Below are 25,054 nucleotides of genomic sequence, written 5' to 3'. Positions count from 1 at the left end.
GACCCCTGGTATATGCGTTACCGAAGTAGCGCAATTGGTGTAGGAGAAACATTGGTTTAAGTAGGCTACCTCCTGCTACCTCCTAAACAGCCATGGTGGCCGGAAACAACTCCAATTGAAGTCAATATGATTCAATTTGTCAATGTCTACAGGTGCTTATGATAAAGTCTGTTTGTATGGAAACTGAGCCCCAAAATTAATTAAATGCAGTCTGAGTAGGTGTAGTAAGGACCGATGGGTAATATATTGAATGTCCTTGTACGTCAGACCGCTGCCATTGGTGTAATAGGATGCACAGACTGGATCACCACCTTATCGTGGTGGGGCACTTTGCGCGTCTCCATGACCCCTAGAGCTATGTCGGCTGGAGTCTTGTACTCCTGGCAGGGTTACCCAAGCCGAACAGGTCGAAGGGTAGAGTCCAGACTAAGAGTGATCCCGAAGACCTCAATGGTGAAGCAGGCAGAAGATGGTAGCAGTGAGAAGCACCACAATGGCTGTAAAAGCGGACGAAGGCTAAGGGAGCACACTGACAGAAAAGCAAGCTGGTGGCGGCACGCTTTGAGGCGGTTTCCCAAAAACCTGCAGCTTCCTGCAGTTGTAAGAAGATGCCGGTCGTCTAGGGTCTCCCTTGCCACTGGAACCATCTTCTTACAATCAAGGCAGTGGCGTTGGGAAAAGCGCACCCCTCATGCCACTCTAAAAACCATCATTGCGCAGGTATCTTCTTTACCTGAGTCTCCGACCTCAAAAGTCTGGCGGCGATGGAGCGTCCAGTAACGGGGGCAGGTTTGAATGAGCTGGAAGCTCTTAGCTGGAACTCTGCACGTCAGCGGCACAGGACAACGGTCGCTAGCAGCTGGGATTGAGTGGCAGCTGTTTCCGGCAGACTCCTGTGCGTCTGAGCAGCCCCTATTTAGGGGCCGCACTGCTCACCCCAAACGTGGAAAGGCCTAGAAAAGGTGGCCTAAAGATTGCCCACTCAACACAGTACCCGGGCAGGAAACCGCACCTGTCGGGACATTCCATTACGCGGTCGAAATACAAAAATAATACCATTTAGAATTGCAGCATGGAACATAAGGACACTCCTGGATGCCAGTCCGGACAGACCACAACGCAGAACAGCACTTGTTGCCAACGAGCTAAAGCGCTACAATGTGGATGTGGCAGCACTCAGTGAGACCCGATTCCTCGAGGAAGGCTCACTCAATGAAGTAGGGGAGGGTTATACATTCTTTTGGAAAGGATACCCCATGGGCGGACCACACCTTCACGGAGTTGGTTTTGCAATCAAGAACAGCCTTCTGCTCAAGCTCACAGAATCACCAGTGGGTGTCAGTGAAAGGCTCATGACTCTTCGCATCCCCCTTGCAAAATGCAGACATGTCACTTTGGTAAGTGCCTATGCACTTGTCACATCCCGAGGAGTGACAAAATCATGCTGCTTGGGGATTTCAATGCAAGAGTTGGAAAGAACACGCAAAACTGGAATGGTGTGATCGGCGCCCACGGCATTGGAAAAGTCAACCCCAATGGCATGAGACTCCTTAGTCTCTGTGCGGAACACGATCTTACCATCACAAACACCATCTTCCAACAAAAGAATAAATATAAGGCATCCTGGATGCATCCCAGGTCCAAACACTGGCACCTGATCGACTATGCGATCGTGAGGACGGCTGACCTCAAGGACTTGCTCATTACAAGAGCTATGCGAGGGGCAGACTGCTGGACCGACCACCGCATGATTATGACAAAGGTCAAAATGCATGTTCGGCCCCTAACACGTCACGGTGGACCAAAGAGGAAAACACTCAACTGTGCCAGACTCTCCAGCAGCGACACTCGTGACATCTTCTGTCGCTCCCTAGCCAAGAAGCTGGTAGACATTGAGCCGCTGATCACCTCAGAGTCTGGGATGGATGAGAAGTGGACCTCTCTATCCACCATCCTCTTTGACACTGCAGCCCAAGCCATTGGTTTCAAAACCAAGAAACACCAGGACTGGTTTGACCAGAATTCTGGAGAGATCTCCACCCTCCTGTACAGAATGCACAAGGCACACAGAGCCACCCTGAACAACCCACAATCCCAATTCCATAAAAAGCAATGGCAAGCCCTTCGTTCTGAGGCACAAACAATTCTCAGAAAAATGCAAGATGAGTGGTGGATCTCAAAGGCCAATGAAATCCACTCTCACGCTGATAGAAATGATATGCACAGTTTCTATGATGCAGTGAAAACCATCTACGGCCCCAGAAACTGCTCTCTGGCACCTGTTAGATCTGCTGATGGAACATCTTTAATCAAGGATCAGGCTATGATAGTGGAGCGGTGGGCTGAGTATTTTAACACTGTGCTCAACCAGCCCACCCCAGTGGACCCAACTGTCCTTGCAGAGCTCCCTGAACATCCTAGTTTGCCAGATCTCGACCTCCCCCCAACCCTCAAAGAAATCATGCATGCAGTCAAAACCCTGAAAAACAATAAATTCCCTGGACCTGACAGCATCCCGGCTGAACTTCTCAAGGAAGGAGGCTACCTCTGTACACGGACACTGCATCTCTACATTTCAGAGGTGTGTAGACGAGAGTGTGTCCCGCAACAGTGGAAAGATGCCAACATTGTGACCATCTACAAGAACAAAGGAGACAAATCCATCTGCTCCAATAGTAGGGGTATCTCTCTGTTGGCCATTGCTGGAAAGGCCCTTGCCAAGGTCATGCTCCGCAGACTCATCCCCGCAATATCAGAACGGGTCACCCCAGAGTCGCAGTGTGGTTTTCGGAAGGACAGGGGGACAGTTGACATGATCTTTGTGACACGTCGCTCCAAGAGAAATGCCGGGAGCAGCACAAGGACTTGTTTACGGCCTTTGTTGACCTTTCAAAGGCATTTGACACAGTGAACAGGGACCTACTGTGGCAAGTCCTGAAGAGATTTGGGTGTCCACCCAAGTTTCTCACCATCCTTGCGCAGTTCCATTCTGGGATGATGGCCCAAGTGGTTGTGAGAAGACACAGCTCAGAGCCCTTTGGTGTGAAAACTGGAGTGAAGCAGGGATTTGTGCTGTCTCCAGTTCTCTTCAAAATCTTCCTCGTCTGTGTCACAACACTGCTACGCAGGAGGATGGAGGAGCAGGCTGGAGTTACCATAGACTTCAGGCTTGATGGCAACTACCAAGCTGACCTCGGAGACCATCATTGAGCTGCAATACGCCGATGACTGTGCCCTGGTTGCCCATACACCACAGGCTCTGCAAAACATCCTCTCGGCAGCTGTAGCTGCATATACCAGAATGGGACTGACGATCAACACCCAGAAGACAGAGGTACTCTTGTCAGTCCAGTGCTGACCTCCCACAAAACCCCACAATAACCCTCACAGCAGCAGGGCAACAGCTGCTCACGGTGCCCACTTTCAAATACCTGGGGAGCATCATTTTTGACACCTGCTCAATGGATGACGAGATCCAGAACCGCCTCAAGCAAGCATCAGCATCTTTTGGTCGTCTGAGGAGAAGGGTTTTTCAGAACAGCAACCTCAAACTCCACACCAAAGTGCTGGTCTACAGTGCAGTATGCATCACTGCATTACTGCACGGATGTGAGGCATGGACTATTTACAGCCGCCATCTGAGAAGCCTGGAGACCTTCCATGTAAGATGTCTCCAGAAAATCCTTGGCATCACATGGAAGGACAGAGTGCCGCACACAGAAGTGCTGGAGAGGGCAGGCAGCTGCAGCGTGGAGTCCATCATGACCCAACATCAGCTTAGGTGGTTGGGGCATGTCATCCGAATGCCCAGCCATAGACTCCCACGCAGAATCCTCTATGGTCAGTTACACCTTGGCCAATGCAGTGCTGGTGGGCAGAAGAAGCGGTTCAAAGACCAAATGAAGACCACACTGAAGAGATGCCAGATCAACCCCTTTTCACTGGAGGAACTTGCTTCCTGCCGAGACCTCTGGCGCTCCCACTCCTCACAGGGAGTGGGCTAAATAGAGGAACAGCGCACACAACATCATGCAGCAAAGCGTGCGAAGAGGCATGCTCGCCAAGCCACCCCTGCTCCCCCCAGCACCTCCTTCACATGCCCGGTCTGTAACCACATCTGTGGATCCAGGATCGGACTGTTCAAACATCAGCAGACTCACAAATAAAAGAAGATGGTCATCATCGAATCGATGGACAACCATAAGCAAGTAAGGATGCACAGAAAAACATTATTTTTGTTTAAAAATTAGGAAAGCTGGGTAACACATGGCACACTGACAAACCTTAACCTATTGTTACTATAACAATCTACAAGGTTAATATAGGTTGCTTCTCTTTCTTCCCCTCCATTTTTCTGCATTCTTTTGTATCTCTAGTTATCATTACATATATGTATTGTTGCATTTGAACAACTGTATTGTTGATAATAAAGGTAAATTATTAGTATTGTTCATTATCAATAGCACTATTTCTATTGGTATTTGTATTGCTCCATTTGTAGTGTAATAATGCTCATTGTCATTTCTGTATTATTTATTTCACTAACTGCTTCTTTGCTATCACTCTTACCATCGGTTTCATAAGGTTTCATAATACACCTGACGGTGCAACCTGGACACATCATCAGTGATTCTCCCGGGGTCATAGGGTGTTTCGGGTCTTAATCAAACACCCTCTCCCGGGCGACCCAGCCGAGGGTGATCAGTCCCTCGACTTGTGTCCAGGTAGCGCTCCACGCCACGCGTCCCCCCTCCGACGGTCTGCCCCGGGGTTGCGCCGGTGGTGCTTGGAGGTTCCAGGCACTGTGGGGAATGTCCGGGCCTGGGTCCTCCTCCGTCTCATCAGGGTCGTACAAGGTACTGGCCCTGTGCGTTGCACCACGGGTTTCCTCAGGCAGCCTATCTTGATCTTATGTGTCTTCAGGGTTTTTCGCAGCGTTATATGGGTGCTCCCTTGCAGGAGCTGCAGCTTGGGATGCTACCCGTCCCTGCCCCGGTTGCCGTCTTTCCGGGCTGTCAACTGTCTCTCCAGTTGTCACCACTCTTTCGAGGTTGTCATCCAGCCTCTTCCTGGAAGTCAATGGCGATGCCATACTGGATCGGTTTCATAATACACCTGACGGTGCAACCTGGACACATCATCAGTGATTCTCCCGGGGTCATAGGGTGTTTCGGGTCTTAATCAAACACCCTCTCCCGGCGACCCAGCCGAGGGTGATCAGTCCCTCGACTTTTGTCCAGGTAGCGCTCCACGCCACGCGTCCCCCCTCCGACGGTCTGCCCCGGGGTTGCGCCGGTGGTGCTTGGAGGTTCCAGGCACTGTGGGGAATGTCCGGGCCTGGGTCCTCCTCCGTCTCATCAGGGCCGTACAAGGTACTGGCCCTGTGCGTTGCACCACGGGTTTCCTCAGGCAGCCTGTCTTGATCTTATGTGTCTTCAGGGTTTTTCGCAGCGTTATATGGGTGCTCCCTTGCAGGAGATGCAGCTTGGGATGCTACCCCTCCCTGCCCCAGTTGTCGTCTTTCCGGGCTGTCAACTGTCTCTCCAGTTGTCACCACTCTTTCGAGGTTGTCATCCAGCCTCTTCCTGGAAGTCAATGGCGATGCCATACTGGATCGGTTTCATAATACACCTGACGGTGCAACCTGGACACATCATCAGTGATTCTCCCGGGGTCGTAGGGTGTTTCGGGTCTTAATCAAACACCCTCTCCCGGGCGACCCAGCCGAGGGTGATCAGTCCCTCGACTTTTGTCCAGGTAGCGCTCCACGCCACGCGTCCCCCCTCCGACGGTCTGCCCCGGGGTTGCGCCGGTGGTGCTTGGAGGTTCCAGGCACTGTGGGGAATGTCCGGGCCTGGGTCCTCCTCCGTCTCATCAGGGCCGTACAAGGTACTGGCCCTGTGCGTTGCACCACGGGTTTCCTCAGGCAGCCTATCTTGATCTTATGTGTCTTCAGGGTTTTTCGCAGCGTTATATGGGTGCTCCCTTGCAGGAGCTGCAGCTTGGGATGCTACCCCTCCCTGCCCCGGTTGCCGTCTTTCCGGGCTGTCAACTGTCTCTCCAGTTGTCACCACTCTTTCGAGGTTGTCATCCAGCCTCTTCCTGGAAGTCAATGGCGATGCCATACTGGATCGGTTTCATAATACACCTGACGGTGCAACCTGGACACATCATCAGTGATTCTCCCGGGGTCATAGGGTGTTTCGGGTCTTAATCAAACACCCTCTCCCGGGCGACCCAGCCGAGGGTGATCAGTCCCTCGACTTTTGTCCAGGTAGCGCTCCACGCCACGCGTCCCCCCTCCGACGGTCTGCCCCGGGGTTGCGCCGGTGGTGCTTGGAGGTTCCAGGCACTGTGGGGAATGTCCGGGCCTGGGTCCTCCTCCGTCTCATCAGGGCCGTACAAGGTACTGGCCCTGTGCGTTGCACCACGGGTTTCCTCAGGCAGCCTATCTTGATCTTATGTGTCTTCAGGGTTTTTCGCAGCGTTATATGGGTGCTCCCTTGCAGGAGCTGCAGCTTGGGATGCTACCCCTCCCTGCCCCGGTTGCCGTCTTTCCGGGCTGTCAACTGTCTCTCCAGTTGTCACCACTCTTTCGAGGTTGTCATCCAGCCTCTTCCTGGAAGTCAATGGCGATGCCATACTGGATCGGTTTCATAATACACCTGACGGTGCAACCTGGACACATCATCAGTGATTCTCCCGGGGTCATAGCGCTATTTCTATTGGTATTTGTATTGCTCCATTTGTAGTGTAATAATGCTCATTGTCATTTCTGTATTATTTATTTCGCTAACTGCTTCTTTGCTATCACTCTTACCGTCATATTTGTACATATCATATTTGTTGATGTTTCTCTATTGTTGTTGTTATTGTTGCGTTTGCTGTTGTTGTTGTTTTTGTCTCTCTGTCTAATCCCCCTCTTATCCCCAATATTTCCCCCTCTATCTTCCTTTCTTTCTCTTTCTATCCCCTCCTGCTCCGGCCCGGCTGCACCAAATGATAATATAAATACATTTAATGAAGTCAAATACAAACAAGGCAACAAGAGAATGATCCTACACTTCTGTTTTGTAAAGTAAATCTGAACAGTCGATATGGGCATCTACTTCAACTATATGATTTGCCTGAGAAGCTGGACAGCACAAAACAAAAAAAATAAATAAAAACATTAAAAGAAGATTTAAAAATGAGGAACGCTTCACGAATTTGCGTGTCATCCTTGCGCAGGGGCCATGCTAATCTTCTCTGTATCGTTCCAATTTTAGTATATGCGTTACCGAAGTAGCGCAATTGGTGTAGGAGAAACATTGGTTTAAGTAGGCTAACCCCTGCTACCTCCTAAACAGCCATGGTGGCCGAAAACAACTCCAATTGAAGTCAATATGATTCAATTTGGCAATGTCTACGGATGCTTATGATAAAGTGTGTTTGTATGGAAACTGAGCCCCAAAATTAATTAAATGCAGTCTGAGTAGATGTAGTAAGGACCGATGGGTAATATATGGAAAGTCCTTGTACGTCAGACCGCTGCCATTGGTGTAATAGGATGCCTCCCCCTCACGGAACCAACAGTGGCAGCAGTCTGAAGTCAAGCATGTTAGCATACTCCTCCCCCATAGGACTTGTTCCTGCCCTGTCATCACAATTTCCTTAAAAGCTCTTCACAAATACGACACCATAGAGGAAAAACATTATCATTTACTAAGATAAACACATGTGATCTCCAATATAACAAACTACTGTCGGCAGTTTGATTATGCTTTATTTGCCGTGTTTGTTGCACACTAGAAGTTTAACTCAGGTCAACGACACACGCTTAGTCTGGTGTGGGTCTGTGAGCGGTATAGAAAGCGGCTGTGGGGGAGTGAGCGGTATTGCAGGCGTTGTGAAACTCGTTCAGGTCACCAGCCAGCCTTTTGTTCTCCATTGGGTGGGGGTGGTTACATATAAAATGTTACTGCAGTTTCAAAGCCCCTAAGCTCCGTGCAGTCACGCCAAATACTAAAATTTAAACTAGATGAAGAAATTCCTGAAGGAATTTGTGTGAATGCTTTAATGCTGAAGTTGAACTGAAATGCTGATAGAATGTAGTATGACTGTAAGAATAGTTTGAATGTTGAAGAGCTGACGCTGAACTGAAATGCTAATGTAATGTAGGGGTGAATGTAGAAATGGTTTGAATGTTGAAATCGTTTAAATGCTGAAATTGTTTCCATCCATCCATTTTCTACCGCTTGTCCCTTTTTGGGGTCGCTGGAATCTCAATTGTTTGAATGGTAAATTGTTTGAATGTTGAAAAGCTGACGCTAAACTGAAAGACTATTGAAATGTAGAAATGGTTTGAAAGATGAAATAGAAGGTTGAAAGGGTTTGAGAGGTGAATAGCAAAAGCTGTACTGAAATGTAATATGAATCTTGGTATAGTTTGGAGAGTTAATATACTTTAAGAGTACAAAGTAACAATCTACATGTTTTAGTTGTACTCTGCATGGTAACAGCTAGCATACCTGTAATCTGGTGCCAAGTAACGAAACCCATGATAATTAGGTTTACAATATACAATCTTAGCTAAAATGCTAGAAAGAAACATTAGCATGGTAACAGTGAAAGAGCTAGCATACTTTTAATATGGCACCAAGTAACGGTATCCATGGTTATTAGGTTAAAAAAACATATAAATCAGCTAAAATGATAGCATGCTAACAGTAACATGCTAACATACTTTTGAGATGGAGGCAAGTAACGAAATATTTTTGTTTGGTTAAAAAATATGAAATTAGGTAAAAATGCTCGCTTAAAACATTATCATTCTAACATTAGCATAGTAATAGTGAAACAGCTAGCATACTTTTAAGATGGCACCAAGTAACGGAATCCATGGTTAATTGGTTAAAAAGTCGGAAATTAGCTCAAATGTTAGCATAAAATGTTAGCATGCTAACATCAGCATGGTAACAGCTAGCACACTTATAAGTTGCCACCAAGTAACAGAATCCATGATTATTAGGTTTTATGCATACAAAATTTGCTAAAATGCTAGCATAAACCGTTAGCATGCTAACAGTAGCATGATAACAGGGGGATAGCTAGCATACTTCTAAGATGGCACCATGTACAACATCCATGGATATTAGGTTTAAAACTGTGGAGTCTCGGCTAGAAACCCCCGATCAGGTAAGAGTTCCCACAGGGCCAGCAGCCACAGTGACGGCAGAGCTCAACACAGCAGGAGGAAGCGGAGCCTTGGCAGGGTCATTGTGTGGAGTTATGTCCCAAATTTCCTCCTCGATCAGCATGACTGTCAGCAGCTGCTCAGAGCACACCTGCTCTGAGTCAGTTACTGTTAGCAAGATTAGCAGCGTTCCTCCGGACCCCTATCTCCTAACACAGGGGTCGGCAACCTTTACCACTCAAAGAGCCATTTTGGCAAGTTTCACAAATTAAAGAAAGTGATCGGAGCCACAAAAAAAAAAGTACAATTTAAAATGAAAAACACTGCATACAGAGCTTAAATGCTTTGTGCTATATTAACCAGGGGTCTCCGACACGCGCACCGGCACGCACTTTAATGTGGACATTTGATGTTAGCGCAGCCCGCGAGTTTTGAACGAATGACGCTTGATGGCGTCATACTTGCCAATCCTGTCACTTTTAACGGGAGACACCCAAATATCAGAGCGTGATGACTCTGCATTTTGCGCCCTCTACAGGCTGGCCTAACAGCGCACCTGTTGACCACACGTAGAATGCAGTTCCAGATTGTCCACGTAAGTGACAGCAAGGCGTACTACCTCAGCAACCACACATCTTACACTGACGGTACCAATACCCAGAATCCCATGCAGCACTAACTCTTCCGCTCAACCAACGCAAGGAGAGGGGGGGGGGGGTTTGATGTGTGGGGGGGGGGGGGGGGGGTTGTAAGGTAGCGGGGTGTATAATCCAGACCGGAAGAGTTAGGGCTGCATGGGATTCTGGGTAATGGTTGTGTTGTGTTTATGTTATGTTACAGTGCAGATGTTCTCCAGAAATGTGTTTTTCATTCTTTTTTGGTGTGGGTTCACAGTGTGGCGCATATTTGTAACATAACAATGTTAAAGTTGTTTGATACGGCTACCGTCAGTGTAAGATGTGTGGCTGATGAGTAAGTATGCTTTGCTGTCTCCTGTGTGTACAAGTAATAACAACATGCAACATGTGGCAGAACTGGCACGCTGTATGCTATAGAGGACAATCACTGCAGTGCAATTAGGGCACGCCCTTTTGTTTGGAAATTTGAGTGGAACTAGGATTATTTTTTTCCCTGGGAGCAATCTATGAGAGACACTGAGATCCATAAATCTCCTTGGAAAATCAGGGGGGGTCGGCATGTATGTAGCTGAGCCGCATCAGAGTGGTCAAAGAGCCGCATGCGGCTCCGGAGCCGCGGGTTGCCGACCCCTGTCCTAACAGAAGAGGAGCCAGCAAGCAAGCATGTCTCCCATTTTCTGATAGTTGCTACAATTGATTTAGTCACACCAATATATTTTTTCACTTTTCCACAAAATAACGTGTATCTGTTACCCAAGTAGCGCAGTGGGCCTAGAAGAAAGCATTGGTATGAGTTGGTGATCCCCTGCTACTTTCTGCAACGTCATGGTGGCAGAAAAGAAGTCTAATATGACTAAATGTGTCAATGTTTACAGCAGTAAACATGTAAATCAGGCAAACAAAGAATGTCTTGAAACTCAGGTCGCTATAAGCATGTAGTCAAGGAGGCGTGTCAGACCCCATCTCTCATTCATATATTCAGAATTTAAACATGATTTTTAATTTCCATTTTCAGTGAAAGATTCATAGACTAGGAATTGTCAGTTCTGTGTTAATACCATCTACTTTGCAAATTTGTGTTTATTTTATTATGTGCCTGCTGCAATGCAAGCGCCCATGTTGTTATTGCTCATACTTCAAACTTTATTATTATTTTTTTCCGCACGTTGCTCTTACCGGCACTACGAAACGAACCGGCCCACAAACCCCCACATATGGGAACATTTTGTGTTACCATGGCAACGCTATTAACGAAAATACCAAAACACCTTTTGTACAAGATGAACCGGCCAACGAACCGCCACATACTGTATGTGATACCGTTGGAAAGGTCTCGTTTGCGCCGATAGGCGTATCTTAAATTGGGAACATTTCAAGTTACCATGGCGACGCTATTCAAGAATGAACAAAAAAGTGGGCCAATTGAATGGGAACGTACCTTTTATAATGGCTAATTTTCCAGCACACCTGCGAGATGACCTCCTCTCGTAGCTCAGCCATTCTTTCATGTAGCTTAATGCTTAACGTCTCATTTTGTTCACAAACTTGTCTACTTTAACCCTGGCTAAAAAATGTTAATGTCCAATATTTGCTTCTGGATGGATGGCCATCGGAGTGAGGCGAGTGCCATCGGCTCAGCCTTTCCCCATAAAAGTGGAAGGCTCAGCCTCTAATTTTCTAGAGTGCGGAAGACCAAAATATTTTGCCTTTATTGTGGTGTAAAACCTGTCCTCACGGCCTAATCTTTTATGCCACTGTCATGTGTTTGGGTGAAAACGTTGACACACATGTCCTCTCTCAGAAAATGTCACTTTTATGGAGCTCATGTGGCCCATTTGGCTTCTGCTGGGTCTCAAAGCCAAGAAAGTCAGCTAAATCTCTCATTGAGGCCTAATGTTGAGACGTCAGAACCAAAAAACACAAAATTTCCTATTTTCCTACTCGCTCTAACTCGGCCCTTTCTCAACTTATTGGAAATCCAACAACACCGGAACGTTCCTCAAAGCCTTGAGGCGCTCACGGTTTTTCACGAAAAGTTGATATCTCAAAGCGTTTGCCCACAATCAGACATTGTGCGGCATTGTTTTTCAACAAATCCTACTTAACTTCCTGTCATTGTGTAATAGTGGCAGGTTCATTTAATTACATGAATTACTTTGATGTTTGGTGACAGCCCCTCCCCTCAGGTATCAGAATCAGAATCAGCTTTATTGTCATTACGCAGGGTAACGAGATTGAGGCCATTCCATACAGTGCGATAAAACAAAACAAGTGTGCACTCTATACAGAGGGTGAAATGACTATGTACATGAACATCTACATGAAACAGGGTGGTTGGTGGAATGGGTTATTGCACCGAAGAGAAGGCAGTTATGAGGGTCAATGGGGAAGTCTGTTCAGGGTGGTTATGCCCCTGGGGAAGAAGCTGTTACGGTGTTTCCGGTGGTTGAGGCTGCAGCTACAGCCCGAAGGGGAGAGTTCGCCACTGCACAATGGTCTGATCAGAATCTGGAGGCTCCCCGCCGTGATGTCGCCGCCATAGATGGCCAGCTGTCTCCAGGGGTGAGGAACTTAACCTGGCCCCACTTTGTTGTAAAGAATGGACTAATGTATAGAGCAGGGGTCACCAACCTTTTTGAAACCAAGAGCTACTTCTTGGGTACTGATTAATGCGAAGGGCTACCAGTTTGATACACACTTAAATAAATTGCCAGAAATAGCCAATTTGCTCAATTTACCTTTAACTCTATGTTATTATTAATAATTAATGATATTTAAACTTAATTGAACGGTTTAAAAGAGGAGAAAACACGAAAAAAATGACAATTACATTTTGAAACATAGTTCATCTTCAATTTCGACTCTTTAAAATTCAAAATTCAAACGAAAAAAAGAAGAGAAAAACTTAAAAAAAGAATTTATGGAACATCATTAGTAATTTTTCCTGATTAAAATTAATTTTAGAATTTTGATGACATGTTTTAAATAGGTTAAAATCCAATCTACACTTTGTTAGAATATATAACAAATTGGACCAAGCTATATTTCTAACAAAGACAAATCATTATTTCTTCTAGATTTTCCAGAACAAAAATTTTAAAAGAAATTCAAAAGACTTTGAAATAAGATTTTAATTTGATTCTACAGATTTTCTAGATTTGCCAGAATAATTTTTTTGAATTTTAATCATAATAAGTTTGAAGAAATATTTCACAAATATTCTTCGTCGAAAAAACAGAAGCTAAAATGAAGAACTAAATTAAAATGTATTTATCATTCTTTACAATAAAAAAAATACATTTACTTGAACATTGATTTAAATTGTCAGGAAAGAAGAGGAAGGAATTTAAAAGGTAAAAAGGTATATGTGTTTAAAAATCCTAAAATCATTTTTAAGGTTGTATTTTTTTTCAAAAATTGCCTTTCTGAAAGTTATAAGAAGCAAAGTAAAAAAAATTATGAATTTATTTAAACAAGTGAAGACCAAGTCTTTAAAATATTTTCTTGGATTTTTTAATTCTATTTGAGTTTTGTCTCTCTTAGAATTAAAAATGTCGGGCAAAGCGAGACCAGCTTGCTAGTAAATAAATGCAATTTAAAAAATAGAGGCAGCTCACTGGTAAGTGCTGCTATTTGAGCTATTTTCAGAACAGGCCAGCGGGCTACTCATCTGGTCCTTACGGGCTACCTGGTGCCCGCGGGCACCGCGTTGGTGACCCCTGCGCTAGAGAATCAAGAGTGCTTACTCCGCATGTCAACATCTCCGTTCGGTGCCACACCAACAAAATGCCGAGGCAAACATTTCCAGATCAACACCGTGTGAAAAAAAAAAGAGTCCACGACAAAAGGAGATCATGTCCGCAGGAACCTACCACATAGCGAAGGACATACACTATTTGATTTCCTATTATGCAGCTCATTTTTATTTGACACTTATTGAAATATCTTGTGTGACATGTTTTTAAACTATTGCAGTGGCGTTCTGTACAAAAAGTGCACTTTAATTCAGTGTTGTTTTGATAAGTCATCTCAGTGACATCATGCACAAAAGTGCACTCATAGCTTGTTTTAAAATGTCTCTGACAATCTTGCACTTTCTGTTTTGGAAATGACATGAATGTTTGTGCCACTGCTTAATAACTGTTTAATAAATACACTTTTGCTAAATTGACTTAGTTGTGATTTCCCTCTCGGCATGAAAGTTTAAAATGAGCATATATTAATGCAGTATGAAGAAGAATGTTTTAATGTAGACACATAAAATCATCATACTGCTGTGATTATATGCATCAGGTGTTCATTCAAGGCTAAGGCAAGATATCGAGATATATATTGTGTATCGCGATATGGCCTAAAAATATTGAGATATTAAAAAAGGGCCATATCGCCCAGCCCTAGTGTGTGCCCTCAGAAACTAAGTAAGCAGTGTACATAGCGGAAGTGTTCGACTTCAGACCCAGCCATTGTTTTAGTGCTGCATCATGTGGATGGGCGTGGTTTGAAGCTTTTGGTTTCAATTTGCCTTTATGTAAAGTTAGGCTTGAACTTTGAACTCTGCCTAGCAATACGTCGCTAAGCTAATGTAGTTTTCTAAATGATTATAGTTAATACATAATGCATAATGAATGGTACATAATGTTTTTAAAGTACGGATCAAATTTGACTTGTTTTAATTAAATTGAGTCAGGCAGTGAGAGAGACTACTAGCTAGGTTCGCCGCCATTTTTATATCAAACATATAGATAGATGTTTTATAGATAGATATATTGATTCCTGAAGGAATCAATAAAGTACTATCTATCTATATCAGGGGTCACCAACCTTTTTGAAACCAAGAGCTACTTCTTGGGTACTGATTAATGCGAAGGGCTACCAGTTTGATACACACTTAAATAAATTGCCAGAAATAGCCAATTTGCTCAATTTACCTTTAACTCTATGTTATTATTAATAATTAATGACATTTAAACTTAATTGAACGGTTTAAAAGAGGAGAAAACACGAAAAAAATGACAATTCAATTTTGAAACATAGTTCATCTTCAATTTCGACTCTTTAAAATTCAAAATTCAAACGAACAAAAGAAGAGAAAAACTTTTAAAAAAATTTTATGGAACATCATTAGTAATTTTTCCTGATTAAGATTAATTTTAGAATTTTGTTGACATGTTTTAAATAGGTTAAAATCCAATCTACACTTTGTTAGAATATATAACAAATTGGACCAAGCTATATTTCTAACAAAGACAAATCATTATTTCTTCTAAATTTTCCAGAACAAATTTTTTAAAGAAATTCAAAAGACTTTGAAATAAGATTTTAATTTGATTCTACAGATTTTCTAGATTTGCCAGAATATTTTTTTTGAATTTTAATCATAATAAGTTTGAAGAAATATTTCACAAATATTCTTCGTCGAAAAAACAGAAGCTAAAATGAAGAATTAAATTAAAATGTATTTATTATTCTTTACACACAAATTTTTTTTTTACTTTAACATTGATTTAAATTGTCAGGAAAGAAGAGGAAGGAATTTAAAAGGTAAAAAGGTATATGTGTTTAAAAATTCTAAAATAATTTTTAAGGTTGTATTTTTTCTCTAAAATTGTCTTTCTGAAAGTTATAAGAAGCAAAGTAAAAAAATTAATTTATTTAAACAAGTGAAGACCAAGTCTTTAAAATATTTTCTTGGATGTTTTAATTCTATTTGAGTTTTGTCTCTCTTAGAATTAAAAATGTCAGGCAAAGCGAGACCAGCTTGCTAGTAAATAAATGCAATTTAAAAAATAGAGGCAGCTCACTGGTAATGCTGCTATTTGAGCTATTTTTAGAACAGGCCAGCGGGCGACTCATCTGGTCCTTACGGGCTACCTGGTGCCCGCGGGCACCGCGTTGGTGACCCCTGGTATAGAGGGACCAAAGCTAAGGGGGGTGGGGGGGGGAGCTTGTTGAACTACTTGTACCAAATAACTATGTGTCTCGAGTCCTGTATCTAGCACGCACCCACCAGTTAGGGGCCCATTTGAGGGTCCAGGAAACCTACGACCGAGTGGTCGCCCGCTTTTACTGGCCTGGTGTGAAGCGCGCCATAGAAGAGTTTTGTCAGTCTTGTCCAGTGTCAGAAAACGGCTCCCCGGCCTCTGCTCCGAAACCCGCTGATCCCGCTCCCCATCATCTCCACGCCCACTCCCTCGCTATGGACATCGTGGGGCCACTGTCTAAATCAGCTCGGGGACACCGCTATATTCTGGTAATACTCAACTATGCTACTCGTTACCCAGAGGCTGTACTCTTACGCACTGCCAATGCTAAAAATGTTGCACATGTTGATGCTGTTTAGCCGGGTGGGCATAGTGGATGACATTTTGACAGATCAGGGGACTTGTTTTATGTCTGGAGTGATGTCCGCACTGTATAAATGGTTGAAGGTGAAACAAATCCGAACCTGGCTATCGGAGTGAGGCGAGTGCCATCGGCTCAACCTTTTCCCATAAAAGTGGAAGGCTCAGCCTCTAATTTTCTAGAGCGCGGAAGGCCAAAATATTTGCTTTTATTGTGGTGTAAAACCTGTCCTCTCGGCCAAATCTTTTATGCCACTGTCATGTGTTTGGGTGAAAACGTTGACACACATGTCCTCTCTCAGAAAATGTCACTTTTATGGAGCTCATGTGGCCCATTTGGCTTCTGCTGGGTCTCAAAGCCAAGAAAGTCAGCTAAATCTCTCATTGAGGCCTAATGTTAAGACGTCAGAACCAAAAAACACAAAAATTCCCATTTTCCTACTCGCTCTAACTCGGCCCTTTCTCAACTTATCGGAAATCCAACAACATCGGAACGTTCCTCAAAGCCTTGAGGCGCTCACGGTTTTTCACGAAAAGTTGATATCTCAAATCAGACATTGTTCGGCATTGTTTTTTCAACAAATCCTACTTAACTTCCTGTCATTGTGTAATAGTGGCAGGTTCATTTAATTACATTACTTACTCTCCCTCTCCTCAGGTATCTTAGTCTGTTACGGTGTTAACAGACCATTTCGTGTTACCATGGCAATGCTATTCACAAAAAAAAAACACCCGTTGTCTACTACGAGACTAAACGGCTAACGAACCCCCACGTATGATATACCGTCGGAAAGATCTCGTTTGCGCCGATAGGCATATCATAAATTGGGAATATTTTGTGTTACCATGGCGACGCTATTCACGAATAAACAAAACAGTAGACACACAACAGAGCCCCTCAGTACAAAAATCATGTTTTTTTCTATCTGCGCTGGTGTCGAGCAAGTTTGCTAGCAGTTAGCGTGCATTAGCACGTGAACTGCTTTTTTTGCTAAATATACTTTCTTTCTCTAATTCCCAGGCTACACATCTTAGAGTCATATAACTTGGTATTTGACATACACCAACTATCACCATGTTCACGTTAGCTTGCTAGCATGTTAACATTAGCAAGCTAACTTTTTGAGCTACTTTTGCAACCGCTTGCCCCAGAGTCATATAACTTAGTATGTGACACTTGTAAACTACAGTTAGAGTCATATAACTTGGTATCTGAAACATGCTAACCGTATGCATGTTTACGTTAGCATGCTAACATTAAAGTGCTAGCTTTTTGAGCAAATTTTGCAACTGTTTACCCTATAGTCATATAACTTCACATGTGACACTTGTTACCTGTTAACATGCTAATGTTAGCATGCTAGCATACTGATATGAACATGCTACCCATCCATCCATCCATTTTCTACCGCTTATTCCCTTCGGGGTCGCGGGGGGCGCTGGAGCCTAGCTACAATCGGGCGGAAGGCGGGGTACACCCTGGACAAGTCACCACCTCATCGCAGGATGAACATGCTACCTTTTTAGCTAACTTTACGTTGCTTTCTCTACTTAGACAGCCATACACCTTAGTCATATAACTTGGTATGTGACACATGCTAACTGATGGCGTGCTACCATTAGCTTGCTAGCATGCTAAAATTAATACACTAACTTTTTGAGCTAGTTTTGAACCTGTTTACCCCAGAGTTGCATAACTTGGTACGTGACACTTGTAAACTGTTAGCATGCTAACATTAAAGTGTTAACTTTATTTGTTAAATGTACAAATTTTTCTCTAATTCCCCAGCCATTCACCTTGGAGTCATAAAACTTGGTATGTGACACAAGTTAACTATTATCATGCTCACGTTAGCTTGCTAGCATGCTAACATTAGCATGCTAACTTTTTTAGCTAGTTCTGGAACCCTTTCACCCAGGGTCATTAAACTTGGTATGTGACACAAGCTAACTATTATCATGCTCACGTTAGCTTGCTAGCATGCTAACATTAGCATGCTAACTTTTTTAGCTAGTTCTGCAACCCTTTCACCCAGGGTCATTAAACTTGGTATGTGACACTTGTTAACTGTTAGCATGCAAACGATAGCATGCTCGCAAGCTAACTTAAGCATGCTAACTTTTTCTTCTAATTATACTTTTTTTTTTCTATTTCCGCAGCCATATACCTTTGAGTCGTATAACTAGGTATATGAAACATGCCGACTGTTATCATGCTATCTTTAGCACATATGCTACGTGTTATCATTTTTGTGTAAACATGCTACTGTTTTAGGCTAGCTCTGTGGCTCATTTTGTACAGTGACAGCTAAAACTTACGTATTCAGACACTCGGCACCATCTAATAAGTACGGTGGCTTCCAGGGACCCCCGGCCAGAGGTCCAGGGCACAGATAGCAGGCCTATCAAAATTTTCTAGTTAATATTAGTCTTTCCTATTGTAAAGGGTTGGGGTTCGAGATTCGGGTGATAAAAAAATAAATGTAAATTTTTTCATATGGGATGAACACTTGATGAATTTCCGTCTCATCATTGCACGGGCGTTGTACCATATATATTTCTTACAAAAATGATTGCTTACTTTTTCTATTTTTAACTTTTACATTTATTTTTCTAAATCATAAGTGCTTTAACAATTTCCGTGTCTCCACTGTGCATGGTTAAGGCAAGTAAGAAATGTTTTGTTTGTTTTGCACAGAAAAACATTATTTTGTTTGAAAATTAGGAAAGCTGGGTAACACATGGCACACTGACAAAGCTTAACCTATTGTTACTATAACAATCTACAAGGTTAATATAGGTTGCTTCTCTTTCTTCCCCTCCATTTTTCTGCATTCTTTTGTATCTCTAGTTAGCATTACTTATATGTATTGTTGCATTTGAACAACTGTATTGTTGATAATAAAGGTAAATTATTAGTATTGTTCATTATCATTAGCGCTATTTCTATTGGTATTTGTATTGCTCCATTTGTAGTGTAATAATGCTCATTGTCATTTCTGTATTATTATTTATTTCGCTAACTGCTTCTTTGCTATCACTCTTACCATCATAATGTTTTTTGACACAGGATGTGTTGGGTCCAGACGGGAACGGCGGATACCAGCATGTCTGTCGCTTGGCCACCGCCCTTGTTGCGCTGCGGCACCGAATGTTTGTGCAGCCTCGGCAGGAGAGGCATATTATCGAACTTTGGCAAAAGCTGACAGACGTAGACAAAGCTCCTCTCAGCCTTCCCCCCCGCCACGCTCCCAAGCTGAACAAGGGACGCTTCAAGGTCTCCAGGCAGCACCACTTGGAAGGGGTGGCCAGTGTAAAACGGTATATGCGCAAAACAATTTATTTTATTGTATCAACGTGTGTCCTTTGCAAGACAATTTATTTTATTTTTCAATGTGTGTACTAATCAGTGTGATGTTGGTGTTCTTTCCATCTAGTTTGTACATCGGGCGGGGCGCCGAGGTTGCGCACTCTCCGGACACGAGCAGGTTGATGGAGGCCGTCTTTATTCAGCTGTCGAGCCACCACAGCCAAGAGCACATCATTTCGGGGTTCCGGCAGAGCCGATGGTCGCTGATAATGCGGGACTACACGCGCATTCGCGAGAACCTGTCCAGCAACCAGGCCATCAAAGCTGCTGGCTGCAGCATTCGCCTCTTGGAGGTCAACCACCGCACGCTCACTCTATGGTAACGCTTGTGTAATAATACAATGTATGCTTCGTAAAACAGTGCTGATTATTGATGGAAATGCTAATACATTGATGTATGTATACACACAGGTTCAACAAGCGGTGTAAGGACATGGCCAAGGCTGATGTTGTTGCGACGGTGCCAGCACAAAGTGGAGCAGCGACGACAACACAGTCCCTTCCTGCAGCCAGGGAACTGATGGAAGACATCGCACAACCCCATGATGCACACGATTATCAGCACCCAGCTGACACCTCTGGCCTGGCTTGCACACGGAGGGGGCCTGTGGTGCCAGAGCTCTACCGTGCTGTTGTTGCTGCTGCTGCTGCTGCTCCTCCATCATCATCATCATCCGCTGCTGCTCCTCCATCATCATCATCATCCGCTGCAGCTGCTCTTCCTCCTCCTCCTCCTCCTCCTCCTCCATCATCCTCTGCTGCTGCTGCTCCTCCTCCATTGGGCTCCACCACCAGGGTACCACGCTCAACTGCTTGGTATCGGAAAAAGAAGGCACTCAGCTTAGGTGGTATTATGGACATCAACGACCTCAAGCGAACCGAGACATTCAAGTGCAAACTCTGTGGGCAACCAAAGAATAAAGAACATGGCCACAGTCGCTACAGAAACGAGACCTTTTGCGCACGTTCGCAGGGGCGTTCGGTGGAGGAGTGGCTGGCTGAGAAGAGGAGCCAGGACACCCAAAGACAGGTACTAGTGTTTGTTTATCCTGCACTACCTCAACTTCTTTACTGTTTACTGATTGCTTCATCTTGTCACCAACAGAGGCAGACCCAGCACACAAGAGCAACCCAGCCACTTGCCAACCCACAGACCCCTGTGCCCAACCCACAGACCCCTGTGCCCAACCCACAGACCCCTGTGCCCAACCCACAGACCCCTGTGCCCAACCCACAGACCCCTGTGCCCAACCCACAGACCCCTGTGCCCAACCCATACGCCCATTCAGTGCTGCTGCGGAAGATTTTACCAAAGCCACCTCCGTAACCTTAATTGGCCCTCTGTTTTTTGCATTGTTCCTTTTCTACTGCTTTTGCATTGTATAGTTTTGTTATTTATAGTTTTGTTATTGTATATTGTCTGTGTTATATTGTCTATGTTTGCTCTGTGAATTAAACATGTGATTTTAATGATTGTTTGCATTGCATTCTTTACTAGTGTTGAATTTAATGATTGTTTGATTTTAATGATTGTTTGCATTGCATTCAATTATTATTGTAAATACAAAAACTACAGTTATTTATATCTAATAAGTCAATAGTATATGTATATAGTTTTTATAATTAAATGTAAATAAAATCGTGAACGAGGCCCGGGACGCGAACACGCGCCGTCGGGTCGGCTGCTGGCCGCGCCCACCGGACGGCGATATAGCGCCCCTCGCTGCTAGGGGAGCTATATCGCCGTCCGGTGGGCGCGGCCTCCGGGGACGCGGCACACCGGAGCACATGGCTAATTTGCATGCGAGGGCGGGTACCAGAAAGCGCACCTGCTTGCCAGACGTCGCGCGTGCGTCTCCGCGGAAAAGACGCGGTAGGAAGACTTCGGGTGTTACCGCACCGGGGAAAGTCGGCGCGAGGGGGCGCCGCGCGCCGATGGCGCCCGGCCCAAGGAACCGGCAGTTCGCTGAAATCAAGCATGTTAGCATACTCCTCCCCCATAGGACTTGTTCCTGCCCTGTCATCACAATTTCCTTAAAAGCTCTTCACAAATACGACACCATAGAGGAAAAACATTATCATTTACTAAGATAAACACATGTGATCTCCAATATAACAAACTACTATCGGCAGTTTGATTATGCTTTATTTGCCGTGTTTGTTGCACACTAGAAGTTTAACTCAGGTCAACGACACACGCTTAGTCTGGTGTGGGTCTGTGAGCGGTATAGAAAGCGGCTGTGGGGGAGTGAGCGGTATTGCAGGCTTTGTGAAACTCGTTCAGGTCACCAGCCAGCCTTTTGTTCTCCATTGGGTGGGGGTGGTTACATATAAAATGTTACTGCAGTTTCAAAGCCCCTAAGCTCCGTGCAGTCACGCCAAATACTAAAATTTAAACTAGATGAAGAAATTCCTGAAGGAATTTGTGTGAATGCTTTAATGCTGAAGTTGAACTGAAATGCTGATAGAATGTAGTATGAATGTAAGAATAGTTTGAATGTTGAAGAGCTGACACTGAACTGAAATGCTAATGTAATGTAGGGGTGAATGTAGAAATGGTTTGAATGTTGAAATTGTTTAAATGCTGAAATTGTTTCCATCCATCCATTTTCTACCGCTTGTCCATTTTTGGGGTCGCAGGGGGTGCTGGAATCTCAATTGTTTGAATGGTACATTGTTTGAATGTTGAAAAGCTGACGCTAAACTGAAAGACTATTGAAATGTAGAAATGGTTTGAAAGATGAAATAGAAGGTTAAAAGGGTTTGAGAGGTGAATAGCAAAAGCTGTACTGAAATGTAATATGAATCTTGGTATAGTTTGGAGAGTTTATATACTTTAAGAGTACAAAGTAAGAATCTACATGTTTTAGTTGTACTCTGCATGGTTACAGCTAGCATACCTGTAACCTGGTGCCAAGTAACGAAACCCATGATTATTAGGTTTACAACGTACAATCTTAGCTAAAATGCTAGAAAGAAACATTAGCATGGTAACAGTGAAAGAGCTAGCATACTTTTAATATGGCACCAAGTAACGGTATCCATGGTTATTAGGTTAAAAAAAAAAAAAAATCAGCTAAAATATTAGCATGCTAACAGTAACATGCTAACATACTTTCAAGATGGAGGCAAGTAACGAAATATGTTAGTTTGGTTAAATAATATGAAAGTATATAAAAATGCTCGCTTAAAACATTATCATGCTAACATTAGCATAATAATAGTGAAACAGCTAGCATACTTTTAAGATGGCACCAAGTAACGGAATCCATGGTTAATAGGTTAGAAAGTCGGAAATTAGCTCAAATGTTAGCATAAAATGTTAGCATGCTAACATCAGCATCGTAACAGCTAGCACACTTATAAGTTGCCACCAAGTAACGGAATCCATGATTATTAGGTGTTATGCATACAATATTTGCTAAAATTCTAGCATAAACCGTTAGCATGCTAACAGTAGCATGATAACTGGGGGATAGCTAGCATACTTCTAAGATGGCACCATGTACAAAATCCATGACTATTAGGTTTAAAACTGTGGAGTCTCGACTAGAAACCCCCTATCAGGTAAGAGTTCCCACAGGGCCAGCAACCACAGTGACGGCAGAGCTCAACACAGCAGGAGGAAGCAAAGCCTGGGCAGGGTCATTGTGTGGAGTTATGTCCCAAATTTCCTCCTCGATCAGCATGAGTGTCAGCAGCTGCTCAGAGCACACCTGCTCTGAGTCAAGCAATCCAAATGTTTGCTACTTAAGCTCAGAGCTCTGTGTCACTGTGTTGCTGGCTCTCCTCAGAGAAGGAACTCCTGCATCGAGCAGGTAAGCAAAACTGCTATGTCCTCCTCCGTCGAACATATGCCATAGTTTGGGAATCTGACTGATGGTTGTCTGTCTTTCTCCTTTGTAGGCAAACTAGCCCTGCACGTGAGGGCATGAAGAGCACTCCCATGTGCTATAGGAAATAAGAGGTTAAAGTGAACCTACTGTATGCAGTGTTTCCCCCAGAAAATGTGTTAGTTAAGGTAATGTCTCTCCGGCAGACAGACCGGGGAAGGGGTGGGTGGGTGTAAGGATCGGTGTAACTCGGCCTGTCGCCATCACGTCTCCACCTCGTCGCTGCCACCACAGCCTGGGGGGCAATAGACTACAGACTGCGGTGAAGTAGGCCGGCTTCGTCGCATGAAGAAGCCTACAATTTTTGGTTGTGTTTTACGCTCCATTTGCTGAATGGTGATGTACGATATATATCTCGATATTTTTTTCCGTAAAGTAAAAACAAAACAGTCCAAGTTACCTGAGATACTAAGTATGTCATTATTATGACTTAGTAAATCAATATTTTGACTTAGTAATTTACTAAGTCAAAATAATGACTTACTTAGTCAAAATAATGACTTACTAAGTCAAATTAATGACTTACTAAGTCAAATTAATGACTTACTGTAAGTAAGCGTTTGCAATAAGCGTTTGAAAAAAGAGTTAAAAGTGGGGCCACATGCTGACATATGCTCTACTCATCATGCTTAATTTATTACAGCATTTGGGAAGCCTGTAGTTGATTTTTATTATGTAAATGTTATATATTTATCAACATGTGATAGCAGGGACCCTGCCATTCAAAACTAGGCTGCTACATTACTAATGATTAATGTAACTGTAGCTGAAAAAATAGTACAATAGCAATGAGAGACTATTTATCCCTGAACACCATGGAGTTCATGTAGGCTTTATGATGCAGTTGCATTAATACTATCAACTATCAGAGACCGCTTCAGGAAACTCTTCATTTAACATAATGCCATTTTATGCTGCTTCAACACAGCTCAATCAACACAGAAAAGGGTATTTCTGACAAGGCTACCCTACTGCAGGCAAAGCTGCAAAAGAAGTCCTCTGAGGAGATGCCACACCACTCTCCTGCTCTCAAACTGAAACCAACAGCACTCCCACGGTTTGATGGCAACAAGTGGAACTTCTACCTCTGGATGAAAGAATGGGAGGCACTACAAAAGCAAGTGGAACCAAATGGCTCCAAGGAGGTCAAAAAAATCCAGCTGTTGGGCAGCCTGGTGGACAATGTCGTGAGGGACCATCGCCTGTCATCATATGGGACGGCAGATGAAATCTTTCGTGTGCTGGGAAATCGGTTCGGAAATCAAACAGCATTTGCCCTGGAAATCATTGAGGCGCTGCAGGCACTGCCACCAGTAAAAAGTCATCAACCCAGGAAGATTGTGGACTTGATACAAATTGTGGAAAAGGCCCTGTATGACCTCTGTGAAATGGGAAACACTGGCGCCCTGAAAAATCCACTCGTTACCAAGTAGTAAGCTGCCGGGGGGCTTAAAAAAGGAGCGGCTGGTCCATGTATCCGCAGGAGAAGAAGAGGAAGCCTCATCACCTGAGGACAGGTTTGACATACTCCTCAAGTTTCTGAGAAGTCAGGAAAAGATTTATGAGCAGCTGGACCAGCTCAGGGATGATTACCCCAGCAGGAGGGAGCCAAGAGTCCCGAAAAAAGATGCCAGAAC

The 25,054-nt window shown here is 44.0% G+C and overlaps 2 protein-coding genes and 1 non-coding gene across 6 annotated transcripts in view; 1 reads left to right on the top strand and 2 right to left on the bottom strand.

Annotated features, from left to right (window-relative positions):
• The window catches only part of LOC133664658 (serine/arginine repetitive matrix protein 1-like), a 76,401-nt gene extending 55,407 nt beyond the window's left edge, over window positions 1-20,994 (top strand). For 2 of the 4 annotated variants that reach the window (XM_062069477.1, XM_062069478.1), the window contains 5 exons: window positions 9,714-9,770; window positions 19,225-19,475; window positions 19,592-19,843; window positions 19,936-20,554; window positions 20,630-20,994. In XM_062069477.1, the coding sequence (XP_061925461.1) occupies window positions 9,750-9,770; window positions 19,225-19,475; window positions 19,592-19,843; window positions 19,936-20,554; window positions 20,630-20,851 (1,365 nt within the window). In that variant the 5' untranslated portion in view covers window positions 9,714-9,749 and the 3' untranslated portion in view covers window positions 20,852-20,994. The remainder of the gene's footprint in view (window positions 1-9,713; window positions 9,771-19,224; window positions 19,476-19,591; window positions 19,844-19,935; window positions 20,555-20,629) is intronic. The other 2 variants (XM_062069479.1, XM_062069481.1) reach the window with 1 other exon arrangement.
• Window positions 1-25,054, bottom strand: part of LOC133664590 (zinc finger protein 431-like) — a 404,655-nt gene that overhangs the window by 260,826 nt on the left and 118,775 nt on the right. The window lies entirely within an intron of this gene.
• On the bottom strand, window positions 7,186-7,291 carry LOC133665498 (U6 spliceosomal RNA). Its single transcript, XR_009828755.1, has one exon. It is a non-coding gene; the product is annotated as a U6 spliceosomal RNA (small nuclear RNA).

Source organism: Entelurus aequoreus, linkage group LG14 (genome assembly GCF_033978785.1).
Source record: "Entelurus aequoreus isolate RoL-2023_Sb linkage group LG14, RoL_Eaeq_v1.1, whole genome shotgun sequence".
NCBI classification, from domain to species: domain Eukaryota; kingdom Metazoa; phylum Chordata; class Actinopteri; order Syngnathiformes; family Syngnathidae; genus Entelurus; species Entelurus aequoreus.
This window is presented reverse-complemented; position numbering and strand designations above follow the sequence as displayed.